The sequence below is a fragment of the Tinamus guttatus genome, unplaced genomic scaffold (assembly GCF_059628265.1).
Source record: "Tinamus guttatus ecotype Peru unplaced genomic scaffold, ASM5962826v1 Tinamus_guttatus_pri_ptg000314l, whole genome shotgun sequence".
NCBI lineage: Eukaryota > Metazoa > Chordata > Aves > Tinamiformes > Tinamidae > Tinamus > Tinamus guttatus.
In genome coordinates, this window is record NW_028288848.1 from 6,429,181 (window position 1) to 6,449,676 (window position 20,496).

Here is a 20,496-nt window from a genome sequence, read left to right on the forward strand (position 1 = left end):
CCAAATCGATTGTCTGACTGCTAGTAACCATTACCCCCGACATGCTTTAATAATACAGATGCTCGATGCTGTTGCTTTGTTGTTGCCTTTTTTAATAACAGGCCTTTTTCACTGAACTCCCTGGTGGCTTTTCAGGAATCTTCAAACGGAAGTTTTGGCACGTTGCTCTTAACTGTAGCTGCAAACACCCTGGATGAGGCGTGTGGTGTCCTCTGCAGAGCGGCTGAGCGTGGGGTCTCCTCTCGTCCTGGTCACAGGCCGCAGGACCTGTCCCACGCGCTGTGGCCGCTTGGCTGCTTTTCTTTTCCCCTTGCAGAGGGAAGCTGGGGCAGGCCGCGGTACGATGTAGGTTCAGGCTGACGTGGTCCAAATGTGGCCAAAGTATACACGGTGACCTAAAAAAATCTGGGCTTCCCCTGTCCGCTAATTGTGCACCCTGTGGCCCATGGAGTGTTTCATAAACGCGTCCAGTGAGCAGCTCCACTAAATAAACTGCGGGCTGCTACGAGCCTTGGACAACATGCTCTTAATTTCCCCATCCTTCCCGCCCGGGGGCCCTGCATTCGCCTGCGATGGAGGCAGGATGGCTTGGCTCGTCCCCACCGAGCCATCTGTTTGTGTGCACGTAAGTCATTGCTCGTCCTCTGCAGATGCTGCAGCTTCTGTTGGCTTCCTGGGCCCGAAGCCGCAGAGGTGGTGGGGAGGCTGAGGCCTGGTGGGAGCCCGGGCGCGCAGGCCCGGAGCGCCCGGAAGAAGGAGACTCTCCAGCTCCGGAAAGAGAATCTAAGTTCTATGGATTTTCTCTAAAATGCTCAAACATAAAATAGAAAATAAAGGAATAGCGGGCTAGATTTTGAAGTTGTTATTGTGGAGAGTTTTTCTTTGTGTTTCAGTGTTAAAATGTTCCTCATGTAGCAGAGGTCTTGAAGTGCAAGAATTCTGTACTCCAGAGAAACAAGGAATTTCTGCATTCTAATCGCAGTTCTGAGAAACAGTTTCTGTGGTCTGTAAACAACTCCCTAGTTGTTTTAACTCATGAATTAATCCGTGCCTTAATACTAAATAATAAGGTATCTAGGTTTAAGTACTCATTTTTCCTGTAAAGTCCATAAAATCCCCCTGATGAGATTAATGCCTAAAATTAACATTCAAAATGGAACAGAAATATGACATCTCTAAATATATATTTTATGTATACTGATTCTGTAATTTGTTTTTAATTTTTTGGTAATTAATAGAGAACCACTAAATGTATTTTGGAAGTAAAAAAAAGAACTAATAGTATTGACTTTAACAGTGCTGTCTGGTGTTAAACCATGGCAGTGCACTAAAGAATGTTTTCTGTGGGAATTATCTACAGTAGCAAAGTGAGAATTATTGAGGTCAGTGCTGTATGGATACCTTTTTGCAGCAACACTTTAAAACTAAAACTTATTTTAAATGCGTGCCCATAGTAAGTATTTTTAAATTAACACTATAAAGAAGGGAGCCTGTAGCCATAATTAAATCTGAAAAGCAATAGAAAAGTAATTTATTTACCATTTAATACAAACTGTTTTTTTACTAGTATGGGAAAAATAATTTCCCAGCAGTTAATTCTGCTTTGACAAATGATAGACTAGCAATGCAAAAGTGTGCGTTTCTTCCAGGTAAATCATTTAAAATGCAAGAATTATATCTTTCTATCAAGTAATAAATTGAGCGTTTTGTTATGTTCCAGAAACTCTCTCCGAGTTCAGCCCTTCTGACATGGCAGATTTAATAGTTCTCAGAAACTTTTAAGATATTTCATTCTGTGAAAGAAGCGTGTGCCAAATATCAGGGTGCGTTTCAGTAGGCTCTACCCTTAAGACATAATTTTACACTAAAAAAAAGTGCTATTTAGATTTTTTTTTAGCCATTTCATGCATTTCCTATTAAATTCAGGAGTGGTCCGTTCTTTATAAGAAAAAACAGCATAAATGCATTTTTCCGTTGTTGCATTCAAGTAATTGATAACTGTACATTAGGAATCCATCTGCCTTTTTACTGGATGCAAGATGTAAATAAAGTTGTGTGTGTCTGGAATTGCCGTTCATCATTTCCCATCTAACCAGAGTCATCCGTGTGCAGCACCAGTGGAGTCTATGTTCTCAGCCAACTTTATATATCAGAAAGCTTTTTCCTTCTGTTATTTAGAAAAAAAAGAAGTTATAAAACATCCCGAGCTGCTATTTACATGTATGTTTTGTGTTTTCTCTCCTTCCCTTTCACAGACCAAACTTGCCAATGGCACTTCCAGTATGATTGTGCCCAAGCAAAGAAAGCTGTCTGCAAGCTATGAGAAGGAGAAGGAGCTCTGCGTCAAGTATTTTGAACAGTGGTCCGAGTCTGACCAGGTGGAGTTTGTAGAGCACCTCATCTCCCAGATGTGTCACTACCAGCACGGACATATAAACTCATACCTCAAACCCATGTTACAGAGGGACTTCATCACTGCACTGCCAGGTATTGCTGCAAATGGAGGAGGGTTGAGTCTCCATTTTGTGTTTCAGAAAATGCTTATGCTTGGCTTTCTGTGACTGCAGCCTGCCCTGCTAAAGAGCTCTCTTTTACCATCAGTTTGCAAAATAGATGATAACATTTTACAATATGAAATGTAATAATATTTTGTTTAGTGTTCTTGTCATCTTTCAAGGTGTGATCTAAAATCAACGTCGTTTGGCTAGAAGTAAGTGATAGATCTTAGCAGCACACAAAGGAAACACAACACAAGGCAGTGGGTTGTACTCTTAATGCCCCTAACAATGCATGAATAACAAAAATTATAAAAATTAAAACTTCTCTTATTTTTGGTCACTCAGGAGAGATTCCTCACTTTTTGTTTTGTTTATTTTACTTGTAGGATATTTCCTTGAAACTGCCAAATTGATTTTTTTGGTGTGTGTGTGTGAATTGCCAGCATAGGAAAACACAGAACAGATCGAAGAACAGAAATGTTATATATATTTGCACCTAGGTAGTGCTTTCCATTGAGATTATTTTCCTGACTGTTCTCAGATAGGGCATTGGATGAATCTGTAGCGTTGCAACAGCTTAGCTCCTTGTTTCAGAGGGACCTGAGTAAGAAGTGCTGCAGTTTTTGCCTCTTGTTTCTTGCACAAAATTTCTTCTATGGACACCTTTGTGGAACCGTGTTCACCATGTTCAGCCCGGGGTTTCACAACAGGACATTTAAATTCTAGGGTTGGAAGAGGAAAAAGCCTGTTAAGTTCTGAATCTTGCTAAAAATTAAGGCACTGCAGGAGTGTTGCTATGAAGTTAAATATGTAGACTCTCTGGATTTTTAAGCTCATTGTGCTCAGTAATCAAATGGCTATTCTAGTGTTTAAAAAAAAATCTTAGTTATGCTAAGTACCTGCTTTATGTGAGTTTTTAGTAGTCCAATGGCAATAATCTCATGTACTTAGAGCAGCTTTACAACTTGTGAAGCTGTTTTATTTCAGAAAAATGGAGAGTATTTTGAAAGGGCACTGGTTTCTCCACTTTTAAAGTTGAAGTACACATATAGTTATATCCATATTTTTTCAGTTCTTTCTCCCATCGTGCTACATCAAAACAAGCCAGCATGTCTCATTGTCCCTTGTCTATGCCCATCCTTCAGGCTTTTTCCTGAAAGTTTTGGGCAAGCATTAGAAGTAGTTTCAGAAGCACCCAGCATTTCTCTGCCTTTGTTTGTTAGTAGGTTTTTTACAGTAGTCAAGTACAACTGTCTTCAAATTTGTCTTCCTCAGAGTGTAAAGCAGATAGGAATTAGGCAGTTAATACCTGAGTATTTGAGGAGTTCTGGGAATAGTGTGCCTAGATGATGTATGTGAATGGATTTGCATGTCTGTGAAGTGCTGATGTCCTAGCGAATATAGTTTTAAGAGAGAAAATGTGCCAGGAATTCCTTGCCAGGAATTAACACTGGCTCAAAGTGCAGTCAGAGAGTTGCAAAATATCATAGGGAAACATGGGTGGAAAGGGAAGGTGAGAAACTGCTAGGAAAGAATTATGCTCATGGTGGTTGTAGGCACCATGAAACCCTTGTCATCAAGCTATTATAGAAAGCATTTTAAAAATTAGAAGACCTCAAGGACAATATAAGCCTTTATTTAAACCTAGGATTAAGAATTAACTTGCATAAGATAAAATAAGCTAAACTCTTTAAGGATTTTGTAGCTTTCTTGTAACCTCATATGCTTGACAAGTTTAATTTTTACACCTTCATTTTCTTTCTTAGTCTCCCCCTCACGTAAATTAAGCAATAAAATTACTCCAAGATCCTCTCCTTGTCTCTCTCCTCCTAATGCTATCCCATAGAATGACTATGTTTTCAGGTAGTTTTATATCAAGAACATGCTTTTTTAATTCAGAGTAAAATTGGTTCAGGTTGTGTTCCCAGGACTTTGGATTAAGGTTGTTTGAATAACACAGATTAAATATGCACTTAACAGACTTTGTTCCGTTTCTAAAAAGTAGGGTCTCGGCTTAGAATTGCCAAGCAGTTAACATTTTTTATGAGGAAAGTCATTTTTAAGGTTTTCACGTGTGAAATAACTGAAACATTCATTCGACTCCAGCTGCATGGGACTACTTTAAGAGTTAGCCCTAAACTGCTGGGATAAGTCGGCGTGAAAGGCTAAAGGGCTAATCATGTTTCACGTTAGTTTATCAAAACCTTTTGTGAAAGGAAACTTCTCTTTTTTTTTTTTTTTTTAAGAAAGTGATGCTCTGGGATATACATGTCTGAGCGAGCTGTGCTCTTCCTAAGAAACATAGTAATAAATTGAATTTGTAGCTGGGCCAATGTACCTTTGCCCTCTCATTCACTGTAAGGGGAGTGAAGGGCTGCAGAACAGCAGTATTAATTCTCTGCAAGGGGTCTGGTATCAATGGCAAGAGTGACTGACAGTGATGGAAATATTTAATCCACCCTTCGGTGGCAAGATTTCAAGTGCATCTACTGATAGTCCGTCGTGGATCGGAGGCAGAGCTGTGGGTGAGGATTATTCTGCATAGTTTATGCAGTGCAGCCCTCCTGCTTTTATGCCACTAATCTATTCCCCAAATGCAATCACTTTTGCTCCCAAAATGCTTACATAAAGCCACTAAGGCATTCGTAAAGCCTTAGTGAGTATGTGGGTGTCTCCAGGCTGCTTGGAAGCAACACAGAGTGAGAAAGCAAATAGGCTATTTCCACCCACTGGAGAAAGTTCAGGAAGGCAGATAGGAGGGTTGAGGAAGCACGACATGATTGTCCACCCTGTTATCCACACGACTGAGTTGTGAATGGCCTGCAGGTTGCAGTTTTTCACAAAACATCATCTCTCTCTTTCTATAAATTACCATAAAATCACCAACATGCGTTTTAAAGAGTTTTATATAGTAAGTGTGTATATCTTTTTAAATTAAATGTGTAATAAAGGCTACTGAGGCTTTTATATTGCAGGTTGACATCTAATTTTGCATCTGTAAAGAAAAGAAATATCAGGCTTCTTTCTCTACTCTGTGACTGCATGCGATACCATTCACATGCCTTTTGCTATGAATGGAAGTGTAAGATGTTGGGAAACAGGATAGCTGCCTCAAAGTGTATAGTAACTGTATTTGGAAACAATTGTAGAAATATACAGGATGTTTAGAAAAAGAAAGAAGGGACATGCTGAGTTCTTGTGCATGGAGAGATCATTTTGAGCTCTGTTGGTTAATGAGAAGGCAAAGGTTGGAGCCCACATCATCTCGTGAACTCTAATAAAAATCAGCTGATGGATCTCAGTGTTTGCTGCAGTATGGCCCTGTGACTGTAAAAATGCCTGGGCCACTTCTTCCTTCTGGGTCACTGGCAAGCCAAGCCTTGTCTCTAGGGCTGTCATTTCAAAAGCAAGAAAAGATGCGTTTAACTGTGTTCCAAATGTGCAGAGGAGGGAAGATGCATGTAATGCCAATCTGCCATGCTTCCTTTTTGGTTGGTCCGAAAGTTATGCTGGGAGGAGGATGGGGTCTGTGCTGCAACTTGCCCAAAGCCTCTGAAACTTGACCTGGGAAGTGAGATAATCTCCTGACTCTGTGTGTCTTACTTGCAAATTAAACTGCCTCCAAGAGAAATTGCACTCATGCGACATCTCATTTAATAGGCATCGTATTCCTCTGAAGTCTTGCTAGTGATAAAATTTGAGTGGGTAAGAGCAGATTTTTAGTGGATAAATCTGTCCAGTCTAAGTAACATGGCATGACCTTCCCTGGCCCCTGGGTGTTCAACTTACACTAGACTGGTAGATGCTAACTAGGCTATGGAGTCAAAGCCCTGTAATTGTGGTGGTTCCATGTTTCTTACTCTGTTGCCTTATATTTTACTCCAACCATGTTGAAATAAAGCCAGTCTTGGAAAATATTTGCAAATTTTACCACCTTTGTGCAGATTTTTCTCCACCCGCTGAAATAAATGATACTTGCAAACCTGCTTCGCTTTCTCCTTAGCCTGCCTCTTCTTCCGTCCACTTCCCTGTGCATCTGCATATCTTTCCCTCCCCCATGTCTAAAGGTACCACTACCCTTCAGGGCACACATTGGGAATATATATTTTTTTCTTCATTACGTTTAAAAGCTACTGCTTTAGCAAAAACAGCTTTTGAGCCGTTGGAACATGAGAACAGCTGTAGCAGTGAGATGAGAAATGGTCCTAATATAGAGAGATTTTGGGGGCTGCGTCGCTGAGTTGGAAATGCCATCCATAGAATATCCCCCTAGTGCTAAAACCCATCGAAATAGATTGGAATGACTTCTTGGATTCTTTATTATTTTTAATGACTTGTTGTGTTATATCCAAAGGAAGTTGGAGAACGCTGTTCACTCCTGAACTTAGCCGCAAATGCTCTTCTGTGCATTTGATCCAACTCTGCATGTAGAAGAGTAGATGGAAAGGCATAGGGAAGAGCGGGTTTCTTACCCCCCAGCAAATAATGCTTCTTTCTTTTCCCTGCCCTAGCTCGGGGACTGGACCACATTGCAGAGAACATTCTGTCCTACTTGGACGCGAAGTCGCTGTGCGCCGCGGAGCTGGTGTGCAAGGAGTGGTACCGGGTGACGTCGGACGGCATGTTGTGGAAGAAGCTCATCGAGAGGATGGTCAGGACGGACTCCCTGTGGAGGGGGTTGTCAGAGAGGAGAGGATGGTGAGGTTCCAGTGTGTGCGCCTCGGACCGTGTTTGAAATGGGTTACTTAGCACCCCAAAACTTCTTTTTGGTTCCACAGCTGCTTGCAGCAAAATTCTGGGGTTGGGGAGAAGGGCTCTGTGTGGCTCTATAGGCGGTCTGGGGGCTTTTTCCTCACCTTACTCATCTGATCATGCTCTTACCCACTGTGACAAGTGAGATATATAGAGTGAGATTTTTACACCCAGCTGTCATTCGGTTCAAATTAAGAAGCTGTGTATGCCCCAAGGGAACACTAAACTTGTCAGCAGTTCAGAGGAGCTTTTTTAAGGGTGGCAGTTGGGCAGCGTGTGTTATGAATTTGTTGTTTCCTGATAGGTCTGTTTGTTTTCCTCAGCAGATTTTCACTATTAGATATCTGCTTAATTTTCAAACTGGAAGCTGAGGGTAGGTACCACGGAGAATAGGGGACTTTAGAAATGCAGATAGATTAGTTAATAATCATCTGGAATAGCCTTACTAGAGTGTGGGTCTCACTCAAGTTTGAAGCTGCTCTGTTAACATTTCATTAGAACTTTCCCTCTCAGGGGTACTTCCTTTAATACATAATTTTCTTTTCCAAGGGTGTCCCTAGGATGTTGGCAGAAAGGAAGCTGGGTATGAATATTTCATAAACAAGATAAAAGTGACAGCTCAGGCATTTTGGTTGCTATTAAAAAGAAAAAGCTACAGAGTTGCAAACAAAGACTTGTGTTTCACGGTTAATTTTGTTAGACTGTTTGTCTCAGGAAGTGAAGGCAAGTAAATTACAATTATGAGATGTCCTTCAAAAATAAGTACTCTGCTGGTCTCCTTGCAGGAGCCTAAGATGTATAAAAAGAGTAAAGAACCACAACCAAGACCCTACTAACTTTTACATCCCCTTTAGTGCTTTGGTCTCTCTTGGACTTTTGCTCTGTATTGTTGTAAGTCTAAAGAGAAATTAGGTAGACTCTCCTGTTTCCCAAAGGCAGTGCAAGCTTCTTCTAATCATCCCAGGTGTTTGTCCAACTCATTTTTGAACACCTTCACTGATGGAGATTCCCCATGCCTCCCTTGGTCAAGCAATTCCATTCCTTCACCATCTTTACTGTTAGAAAGACTTTCCTAAAATCTAGACTCAGTCTTTATTACTGCAGTTCAGCTGATTTTATTTGCCCTGCACAGGCATAGGGGGCAGTTTCTTACTCTCTTTTTTGCAGCAGTCTTTCACAAGTTTGGTGGTAATCATGTTTCCTATGTACTGGATGCACTAAGCAACCCTAGTTCTGTGCTTTTTTGTTTTCTTCCTCTTCGTGATTCGCTTGGGATAAACCAGCAGACCCACCACTAGCCCATTCCACTCGTGGAGGATGATGTCCCAGCTGGACTTATTATGGCCAGAGGGACACCAGAGTTTGGTGGTATGGGATTGCCTTTCATGTCTTATGGAGGACACTCCTGTTTATGTTCAGCAGTAGAAAATGTGCTTTTTTTAGTGGTACTATAATACTGTTATATAGTCCTTTCAACAGCCTTTTTTATAGCAGCTGTACCTGGCCATTTCTTATTGTCTTGCATGTTTATGTTATTATTAAGTCCTGAACTTTGCTTTTGTCTTATTGAATTGGATTCTGTTTATTTCTTAATATTTCTCCATGCTTATTTCTTAATATTTCTTCACCTTATCAAGAGCATTGAGAGTATAATCAAACCCTCCAAAATGCTTGTAGCATCTCCCTGTTTTAGTATCGTTGGCCATGTAATAAATGTGGCGCCTGTTCCTTTCTTTGTCATTAAGGAAAATGCTCTGGAACAGCAGGTGTCAGAGAGATCCCCTGCAAGAACCAGCTGCCTTCCTGTTTGGCAGTGCACCATTAGTAACCCATTCTGTGTGGGCACCCTTGAGCACTTCCACCAAGTCTGTATCTCTTTTTCATCTTTTATTAAAAGAACTACATTTGTCTTTCCCCTATTCTCTGGAACTTCATCCGTTCTCTGCGGCGCATCCGAGATCATAGCTAATAGTTCTGATAGTTCTGAGGTTGCTCCCTCCAAATTTTAGAAGTAATATTAATACTCCGTACTAGTCTTACAGACACATGCTATTTCTAAAAAACAATTACAAAATCCTGCTTCTCATCTCAAAGGGCAATTGTAACCTGTTACTGCACCTCTTCTCCAGGCTTATGCTGCGTCCTGGAGGTTGTTCTGATACAAGTGGAGCAAGTTGTGCAGTCTCTTTCAGATTGCCCTCTGGTTACCTCTAGAAGATATAACTGCAGGAATGGCAGAGTGGATAAGAGAGGCAGACAAGAAATATACAGTGTAATTGCATCTCTGCCATACAGAGCTTTATAGCTTGTAATCAGCTCTATGAATGGCACAAGGAAGTGACTAGGTGGACAGTTCAGAGTGATAGATGACTGGTGTTATTTGCTTACAGCTTCTCGCTTAGCTCAGCACACGGGCAGCCTGATTTTGGCATTAGCAGTTTGTGGTTTACAGCAGAAACCACCCAGTTCTGCAACACAGTAGCCTTCCCTCACAGCTAGTCAGGGAGCAGAAAGGTTACATAGATTTAGAGAAGAATAAAAACAGAAGCCCAAAATCCGGGATTTATTATGTCCATCTGAATAGTAGATTATGTTGGCCAGTCATCAGAAACTGCAAACAATAGTTTCTTTTATCAGAGGGGAGCTGTGGAAATTCCAGCAGTCCCTTAGCTGTATATGCAGCAAGGCACAGCTTGTAGGTGGAGACAAGACCTTCCTTTAGGTCAGCTGGCATAGATGGAAACAATAGTCAGGTTTTCAGGCAGATAGGGTCATATACAGGGTGTCCTAGACCTATCCCAGATCATCCAGAATGTGCCCTACTTATTCTGCATATCATAGAATCATAGAACCATAGAATCATTAAGGTTGGCAAGGACCTCTAGAGATCATCTAGTCCAACCCCCCTGCACACACATATCTCCAAAATATTTTCAGTTTCCCTGGGGCAATAATTTTAATTCTCTTGCATGGACTTCCAGACTACTGCTTCACAGTAGAGGACAGTGAATAAAAGTCCATCTACAGAATGGTTTGTTTGCATCCATATGCCCCTTCCTCTCATATTTTCGTCCACATGTGAGTGGCTGCTGATCTCTGTATTTGAAAACACAGATAATTCCTCTGTCCAAAGTAGAAAGCAACTCTCTCTCAAATTGTACCCTAGATAGTTTCATTTTTTTTTAAGTAGTTGCAAAGTGCTTTTCTTGAGCATTTGTTTTGTTTGGTCAGTATTATTTACTTCCTTATAAACAGCTTTGGATCATGGTTGTGCTTTTTCTAATGCAAATTTTACACAGAGTACAGGAGGGCAGCTCACGCAGAGCCTCTCAAATGAGTTTCAAGTTATATCGCGTGGAAAGGACAAGAAAGAAATGCACGAGGAAGTATTGAACAATTAATTATAGCATAATGGAGAAAGGGAGGGAGAAGCGGGGCGCTGGCCCAGCGTAAACTCTGTGCCTCTGATGCCAGCATTGCACTCGGAGGCATTTGTGCCTCTCTCCATTTTGTGAGGCATGCTGCCAGGCAGAACAGCAGTTAGTACGCCCATGGTGGGGTTTACTAGCTTCCACACCGTGTTTGGTGGCTTCTTAACTTCAGGATGAGGAATTAAAGTTTTTTACACAGCAGGTAGTGATTGCCGTTTGCGGATTTTTTTTTGTAGCAAAAATCTAGCTTGGGATATGAGTATTCCAAATCAGTATTGAAATGAGGAAGGCATCACAGATGAGGAGCTGCTTACCAAAATCTAGTAGTAGCATAAAATGACCATGTACTGAAGCTGATGCTGCTCCTGCTAGTGCAGATCAAGGCTGCGTACTGATTTTGAGCGTTCCCTGACTCCTTTAATCTCCTTTGCTGATTTTCTTTTCAAGGTGACATATGATAAGGGTATGTGTGTTGTGGACATGAGCCATTCTCACAACCTATTGAGTTAAAGGAGCTAATGTCCAGAATAGATAATATATTTCCCTTCCCTGAGTGATTAGCAACAGCTTTCTCAAAAATGTATCAGAGTCCAAATGAAAGGCAGATATGTTGCAGGGCAAACAGAACAAGGAGCCATCCTGTCTTATGAAGTGAATTAAGTGTGAATATGAATCTGTCTGTGCTTTTCAACAGTTGTTATCCATTTGTAAAATGTCAGGAGGTCCTTTCTCCAAAACACTGAAACAGATAATGGGAGTGTTCTTTGTCTTCTAGGGGACAATACCTATTTAAAAATAAGCCTCCTGATGGGACTGCACCACCCAACTCCTTCTACAGAGCACTTTACCCCAAAATTATACAGGACATAGAGGTAAGAAACGTCTGTGGCTTTTTTTTTTTTTTTTAGTCTCCCTGACTTATTCAGGAGGCTGAAATTTTGGAACTGGTTTTATTAAATATGACATGTTTGTGTTTGTCCAGAGTTTGTAAATCCGGGATACTTACACAAAATCCTAGGGCTCTGTCACTCTTTTAGACAGAGGATGAGTTGGGTTGCTCAGTCAGCTTTGAAAATGCAGTCACAGAATCACGGAGTAGTTGAGGGTGGAAGAGATCTCTGCAGGTCATCTGGGGTCTCTGGAGATCACTGGTGCAACCCGCAGCTCAGCAGGGCAGTCAATACAACAGGCATGTCGGGGGTCACTGCAGCATCGCCCCATCTTGGTGTCCTCTCTTCCACAGAACTTTGCTTTACTGAGTGCAGTTGGGACCCAGTAGGATGCTACAGGGTATCAGGATCTGAGCCAGGGAGAAAGTGCATTGCTAAAGACTGCAATCCTTTGCAAGACTGCAAGACTCTGGGAAATGGTGAAAAAGTGGGCAATGTTGCCTTGTAGAGTAGTGAGCAACATGGTGTGTTCTGGTAGTTCCCTAATAGCAAAAGAGGGGCTCAGTTTGGCTAAAGCTCACCTGAGACTCTTTCTTCAGTCATTTAATCATGGAATGACAGAGACTTGGAGACAAAAAGAACTTTTTAGCTCATTTGTCCCTCACCATTCTGGACAATGCAGAAGAGCTGAGCAAAAAAAAAAAAAAGAGTTTTGCAGGCCTTTGTCTGTTTAATTGATTTTGCCATGTTTGTTGCTTCTTTTGGAACATTATGTCACCAAATGAGCTTACCTTCAGGCAAAGGTGCTTTCTCAAACAAAAATAATGAGTAAGACAGTTCCATGCTTTATTTTTATTTCTCTTTTTTTTTATCTTGTATCTCCTCAAGACAATAGAGTCAAACTGGCGATGTGGAAGGCACAGTTTACAGAGAATCCACTGCCGAAGCGAGACAAGCAAAGGAGTTTACTGTTTACAATATGATGATCAGAAGATAGTAAGTGGCCTACGAGACAACACTATCAAGGTGAGATTTTTTCAGAATGCCATACCCAATAACATACAGTGCTTACTCCTTAAATAATAGTGTCCTAATTCAGTGACACCTGCCAAGACTCTGGTTAAATGGTTCTGTATGCCAAGAGTGATTTCTTCCATGTATGTAACTTAGCCACCCCACGCCTGAGCAGCGCATGTGCCTGTTGTGTGTGGCAAGAGAGCTTACCAAGCAGGCTGTGCTACCAAAGTTTCTGTCCATCTGTAATTACAGGCTATGTAATTACTGTGCCCTAATGAGAAAGGTAAAACTCATGTTCATAATAAAGGCAGAAGTATCAAAGTTGTTAATGTATTGCACTAAAGAGCCTGTGGAAGACTACAAAGACTGGCCCATGCCACTAAAGAAGTTCTAACTGCAATATAGATGGTGGATTGTAATAAAAAAACAGCGAGACCGGTAAGTACCTATTATGCAATGAAAACCTTGCTTAGCACCTGGTTTTGAATGTTTGCCATCCTAGATCTGGGATAAGAATACATTGGAATGCAAGCGAATTCTCACCGGACACACGGGTTCTGTCCTGTGCCTCCAGTATGATGAACGGGTGATCATTACTGGATCTTCAGACTCGACTGTCAGGTGTGTGCCCTTCAGTCTGAGCTTTCTGTTTGCCTCTCCGAGCTCGGCCTTGTTAGATGCTGAAAGGATCAGCTTTACCTACGTACTGTTCAGTCAATTCCATGAAGTAGATCAGCACGTTTGTTGAGGAGCAACTGTTCTTGTTTATCAGATACCCACACAAGTGACTGTCCAGGAGAATGAGAAGTTAAAGATCAGTCAAGCTCAAGGTGATTTAGGAAGACCATTTTGTTTCACCCCAGTTTTGCATGTTTGGACTCTCCCTAAGAATGTTTTTAAATTCTCCCTGAGGATAAGTTTTTAAAAATGGGTTGAATTTCTGAAAACAAATTTGAAGATTTAGTTACCTGTTTTCTCTTTATTTTAACCAAGGATGGGTGAAGAGATCTCCTGTGGGTTTAAACTCAGTTTCAGCATGATTTATCTTCCCATTCAATCTTTCTAAGCTTTTCCTTAAGGGTCTGGTAGACGATTGGACACCTCAAATCAAGACTCGAGGTGCTTGCTTTCACTTTGCAGATATGAAGTTCATAGACATATGAACTTCCAGGGATTCTAACATCTGCAATGTATATACAGCCACATTTGAATTAGTAAGTTGTAATATGAACCTGGAGATGAGAGAGCAAATGCTTCTTCCCCATGCTGTTAAGTATCCTCTTCTTGTCAGAGCACAAAACACACCCATGCAGAGAAGTTAGAGACAACAAAAGGCTGTGTCAATTGGCCTCTTCTGAAGCTCTTAGCATGTGTTCCCGTGGCTGCAGGCTTCCCACTGTGCCTGTATGAAAGCCTGCTATTAGGCTAGTGACTGTTAAATTCAGTCCCTTACATGTGATGCGTGCAGTCTTGTGGTGCTAATTCCAGTAATTAGTAGGAATCCAGAATTTAGGCAACACCACCTATCTGGAGATCTAGCCCTACATTAGTGTGGAGACAGTGTGGGATCTGCACTGTGCTAAACACGGATTGCAAAAGGAGCGGCTGCTCTCTGTAACAAGCACTATCATTTTCCATACCAGACCAGGCAGGCGAAATTGCAGACTGGCCACTTGCCCAGAAATACTTTGTTTCCTACTGTATCTATAAATGTTTGCGCAGACTCCAAAGACACATGGGATGCATCACTTTTATCCTTGGGTCTCTTCAGGAAAAGGGACTTTATTGAATAGACAGTACAGATGGGTTCTTAATGCTTCCCAGATCTCAGGGATGCACTTATCCAGGGAAGTCAGTAGGTCTTGATCTTCTGTTCAGTTTGGCAACCCTGTCTGCAAATTGCTTGTATGCTAATAGCTCGAGTCATTAGTCTGTGGTCGTTTTTTCCTTCCCATTCTATAATTGGCAGCCTACCTTTCTTTCATTTGAAGAACAGAAGTTTCAACATCTCCACATTAGACAAAAAGACTTCAGCAAGCTTTTTCACATCTTGCCTTTTCTCACTGTTTGTCTTACTAGCAGAGGAAGGTTTCCACGAGGTCTGTTATGTCTGGTGATACAGCTTTTTCTGCTCCCACTGTAGGTGGAATACTGTTGTGATAACACCAAAATAAATCTATTTATGGAGGATTAAAAAATTTGCAAACACACCCAAAAAGAACATCTTTAAGGCTTAAAATCACCATTTCAGGTCGCAGAAGTTCTATATTGAGCTCCACTGTAGCTTTTTTTCTTCTTAAGTTATTTTCATTTGAAACAGTTCATTCCAATAATACTAATTTGGCATAAAACCTCTTTCCTAATTTGGGTATTCGGTACCTTCCTAAAATGTAGTCATACACCTGGAGTGTTGCTGAGTGAATTCACTTCGGACAGTTGCTTACATTTGTCAGAGAAGTATTATCTTCTGCCCCTGCATAAATTATCCTCCGTGTTGATAGACCTGTGAGAGAGGTCAAAAGTCTAAATCTGTTCCTGAACTTGCCTCTTACCAGGTCATGTTTAAGTGCTCCGAGGCTGGAAATGGAGTGTGTGTTAGGCTTAGATAATGAGGAACTTCCCTCGTTATCAGTCTCTAGGTCTGTCAATCTCATACCTTTCCTCAGCACTAAATTCTCTTAATTAAAGTGTGCTTTTCCTGGCTGAGTTGTTTTTATGATGTTAACTGCATTGCAGGGTTTTTGGCTGCTGCACTGTCTCAACATACCCATAATCAACAGGTTTATATTAATACATCTTCTAATGAAATATTTAGCTGATTTAGATATAACTTGTGTTTTTTGCTTCTCTAATATTACTAGAGCGTTGATTACCTCCCCTGAGCCCCTCTCTCTGCAGAAAGTCTACTGTCCAGTTTTTAACCCCTTTCCCCTCGGTTTTGACACGTGACACTGCAGGGTGTGGGATGTGAACGCGGGCGAGATGCTGAACACGCTGATTCACCACTGCGAAGCGGTGCTGCACCTCCGCTTTAACAACGGCATGATGGTGACATGTTCCAAGGACCGCTCCATTGCCGTGTGGGACATGGCTTCACCCACAGATATCACTCTGAGGAGGGTGCTGGTAGGGCACCGAGCTGCTGTCAACGTAGTGGACTTTGATGACAAGTACATTGTATCAGCATCAGGCGACAGAACTATAAAGGTGAGATGTTTCAGAGGGTTTTTTATTTACAGCATTGGGAATTTAATAACCAAGAACAATGACCAGATAGGGAAGACAGATTTTGGCTGTTATTACGCAGACCTTTCTTTAAAAGTAGTGTCTTTCCTGCTGCTCATTTCCACTCATTCCTCCTCTGTTGAGCTCCCATAGCTTGTTTAAAAAGCTGTGTGGTACATCCGGTGATACAGGTACCAATGCAGTTGAAAAAGGACTGGTGTTTTTTCTGTGTTCTTTTTCAACCTGACTAGTTCTATAATTTATTTCAGCATCAGTCATGCAAACAGTTGTCAGAGAGAAGCATGAGGGGCAAAAGCAAAGGTGAGTAGATAGGAATCACTTAGATGTTACTGCTGGAATCCTAATCTGTAGCATTAAAACTCAAAAAAATCTCATTCCTATGTATATTAAATCACAGTCTGAGAGTGTTAGAACCTAATTCTGGAAGCTCTAAATGATAAGGAACGGCAAAAGCCTTCTATGTACAGTGACGCAGGCTGCCAACAGCAGCAGGCTGTAGTCACAAGTTATTGAAAGAGTAATTTTCCCAATCTTAATGATAGCATTTCCAATTACAAAAATTCTGGGTGCACCTGTACATCTCCCAGATAACAGCTTTTGTTAGTCTCCTCTTAATCATTTTGGCTCTCTGCTTTCCCCCACCCCTCTCCTGTCACAGGTATGGAACACGAGTACCTGCGAGTTTGTGCGCACCCTAAATGGGCACAAACGGGGCATCGCGTGTCTGCAGTACAGAGACAGGCTAGTGGTGAGCGGCTCTTCGGATAATACCATCAGGTGAGAGACACACTGAGTTCTGTGCCAGCGCGTTGTGCCTGCTTCCCTGGGACATGCCGAGGTTGGGAAACTGCAGTGCTTGTACGCTTGTCGTCTTTGAAATATGCTTCTTTTGGTGTAGAACATTGGGAGCTACTGGGTAGAGATATTAGAAGCCTTTTTTACAGTGTTGTCTTCTATCCTCTGTATCTCAAGAGGCTCATACTAATCAACAAGCTGCATTGCTCTGACAATTCTGGTGTATGAAAGAGTTGGCAAGTACCACTTTATGTGATGTCCTCTTGTGATATTTTAATTGGGCTATGTGTCTAGTTAAAGGGGTCAGATTTGCAGTAAGAGGCATTTAATCCTCTGCAGAAATCCTCCTGGGCTCTCGCCAAACTCCTTGTGGTACTTGGCACCTGGTAAAGTTTGGAACAGCTGGTTTAGAGCATGAAGTTCAGTTTGCTCCCTTTTGCGCTTCTCCAGCTGCCCTGGTTGCAATCTGAGATTTAACTCCCTCTGATATGAGCCAGGATTTGTCCCTACAACCTGCAGCTGCTGACAGAGATGTCGCACTGTCACCTTTGCTAGAGGCAAACTCAAATAATAATGTGAGTGACCTACGGAAATGGCTGAATCATGCAAGTAGGAAGAGGAACAGCCTCCCTTTTAGCCTTTGCCATTGATTTAGAGCTCTGTGCCTTCCGATAAAGCTTGAAAGCTGGACAGCCTAAGCAGAAAAGCTTTACTTTCCATGTTGAAAATCATTTCTACTCGGTGAAAATTATTCATCCTGCTGTTTGCCTGTGCTCTTTGTTTCCAACAAGCTGCCTCTCCCTGCTTTGGATTCTCTAAGAAAATTGTAGTCCTTTAGATATCGCTAGGTTATTGTAGCAGATTTTACTGTATGGCTGTCTGAGATCATGGCTGAGGAAGAAAAACAGATGGTCCAAGAGAGCTGGGACTTTCCTCTCTTAAATGGGGAGAATAAGTGTTACAGGCATTTTACAAGAATAACACAAGTTATGATGAGAACTCGTGCACTTCAAATACTAAAAATACTGCTCTGCAATTTGGTCCCAGAATTAGAGTAATAAATAGTTAAATATTGCAGCACCTTGGGAAGATTTTAAAATATAGCTTGTAATATGAATAAAAATAAATGTCAATATAGTAATAACACTAAAGAGGAATGTGATTACTTTTATGCTTACACTGGACAAAATCCCTAGTTGACAGATAAATTGTGCTAGAATTTCAGGAATGTTGGCAGTGAATCTTAATGGACATCAAATTTCACAGCCTTGTGGGCAAGGCACAAGGCTTACCTGCTCTCTTACTTTTTTCAACCATTAGCAGAGAGCACATGTCAGTGGAAGGGTGTGTAAAACAGGGCAGATTGTAATTCCTCTGCCTGGGTGGCTTGGTGTTCTGTATATTTGATTTTAATCTACTGTAAAATACCAGGTGCTGTGTTTTGGCCTTAATAGAGGTTGCAGCCTGATATGGAATTCGAAGTTTGTGATTCTTCAGTTGCAGGGAAATTATTTTTCCGAAAGGAAATGGGACTATGTGATTTCCTGTCCTGTACCTGCAAATCCAAGGAGTGTTAGACATAGCTAGGAAATTAAAATAATTTTTATTCAGAGAAGCTTCATAAAAGGATATTTATCTATAGATAGACATCACTGTAATATTGCTGATTTCCATCAAGTAAAAACTGACCCATGTAGTTCAATCAAGTTACTTAAATCCAACCACTTCAGTATCCGGCCTCCAGGGACAAAATTCTTAATTACTAAGGACAAGACAAGCTCTCTATAAGAAAGAAAAAGAAAAAGGAAATTTAGAACATGAAAATCAAGAGACTTAGACTTCGTCATCCATCGTGGGTTCATTTACAAATGAGAGGTTGGTTTGCGTGGGTAATGATCCTCAAGCGTGTGCACGTCTGGGGGATCCGATGCCGCGCTCCGGATTTCGCCCTGGGTGGTTTCGTTCAGGCTTGCCCGTGTTCTGAGCGGCTTCCAACTCGGACGGGACTTCAGGAGAAGGAAAGGGTGGGATTATTGCAGACCTCTCTCTACTTCCAGGTAGTTTCCCAAAGCTATAGGAAGGAAGAATCTATACTATCCTTGCCTGCATGTGCTTTGTGGTGATTTTTATAGTTAGATAGTTCTTAAGCCCAAGAATAGTTCTCTTATTATTTAGTTCTTTGATTGTTTAAAGAAGTAGTAATTGGGGAGGTTATCAAATCTGGGAGATGCCTTTGGCATTCAAATCTGCTAGGCATCATGGAGCTGAAGATTTGGGATATGCTGCTCTTGAGTTTTCATTATCCCTTTTGTGCAAGAAGGCCCATTCCTTGCGTGTCTAGGGATGTGATCATCTTTTCTAATCCTAGTTGGATTCAGGTAGAAACTCAAAAGTGGTAATACAGGCCTGAACTGTTTCAGCCTTCCTGAACGCCGCCTTCCAAAGCTGCTGGCACACTTGGGATTGATGGCAAGAAATGGAAACACATGGCATGAAAGTTCCTGGCACATGATTGTGCTTTGAACCTTTCTGCACCAGTTCATTTCTGGCATTATCCATCCTGCTGACAGTCCTTGGGACACTTACTGCTGTCTGGCCAGCCGGAGTGCCTTTGGCTGACCTTTGCCACAGAGTTGCTTTGCTCTGACCTTGACTGGGGTCCTGTTACTAACGTGAAAACTATTGGGATCTTCACAGATTCCTGTTCATTCCTCCATGGTCCAGAGGGAGAGCAGCTTGTTTTGGCAGGACTGTAGAAGTCATTATCCATTAACCCTGAACACACATTCATTGGATCCAGATTATTCCCTGGAGGGATCTCAGGGATAAATATATGGGGACAGTTTCTCCCTCTGTCTCTCAAGGAAAAGTGACCCGATCCCTCAGCAGCTGTGCTGCTTTTAGATGAGTCACCCAGAGATTCCATGAACCTCTTGTCTTCCTCACTACTGTGAACTTCGTGTCAGTATGAACTCTAATTTAATAAACATTTAAGAGCTTTTGTGACTGCTCTCTTCTTTCAGCTGTGTGTCATAGGGTCATAGTAGATACTGCTATTAAAAGATTACTGTTTGTCATGAACAGAGTGCATATCATCTAGAGGTGAAATGCATACTGACGATACATGTCAAAGACCTTCAGTTCTTAGAGGCAAATAATCCCTCTTTATCCATGATAATTGGGAGTTACGTCAAGAAACTGACAAAAGTATGGAAAGCAAATCAACTTACTTCATAACTGTTTCAAGCATTTCTTAAAGATTTGTCAATGTAGTGTGTAAGTGTAAAAATTGATGTATTTTAATTTATTCTCCATGGTAAAAATCCTTCATGAAGTCCAAAACTGAGTTATTTACATTTGAGAGAATAACACATAGTTGGGACTCTTCCTGGAATGCTATGTCCAGTTTTTGGTGCCAGAATTTTTTAAGGCTGTTGGAGTATTAGAAACAGTTCATCAGAGAGACACAGAAATTATCTGAGAGCAGGAAGAGAATGCATTACAAAATAGTAAATTTAGAATGCCTTCATTTTTGCTTCCGCATAAGGTATCTTGATTACAGAGTAAACAGACTTTCAGTGGGAAAAAAATGGTGAATAAAAAAAAGGCTTGTAATTCTTGTTCCTGTCACCACGATATTGATGTCTAAATTTGTCTGACATTAGCTTCCAAATCACAAATAGGCGAGTAGGGGTACAAAGATTGTTGTATACCCTGTGAAGGCAATTTACCTACTGCAGCAAGATGCCAAGAGGATTGGTAAGTCTCCCTCTCCTACTATCTTCTAGTCAAGGCAGGATATTTTTATGAAAAATGGACTTCAGTAAAACAAAGTTATGAGGCTCACTACAATGATAACTGAGAGAT

General features: G+C 41.3%; 1 protein-coding gene across 4 annotated transcripts in view; it reads left to right on the forward strand.

Annotated features, from left to right (window-relative positions):
* Positions 1-20,496, forward strand: part of BTRC (beta-transducin repeat containing E3 ubiquitin protein ligase) — a 113,213-nt gene that overhangs the window by 85,815 nt on the left and 6,902 nt on the right. For all 4 annotated transcript variants that reach the window (XM_088528674.1, XM_088528676.1, XM_088528675.1 and 1 more), the window contains 7 exons: positions 2,256-2,487; positions 7,010-7,196; positions 11,457-11,553; positions 12,460-12,597; positions 13,091-13,209; positions 15,546-15,795; positions 16,493-16,611. In XM_088528674.1, the coding sequence (XP_088384800.1) occupies positions 2,256-2,487; positions 7,010-7,196; positions 11,457-11,553; positions 12,460-12,597; positions 13,091-13,209; positions 15,546-15,795; positions 16,493-16,611 (1,142 nt within the window). The remainder of the gene's footprint in view (positions 1-2,255; positions 2,488-7,009; positions 7,197-11,456; positions 11,554-12,459; positions 12,598-13,090; positions 13,210-15,545; positions 15,796-16,492; positions 16,612-20,496) is intronic.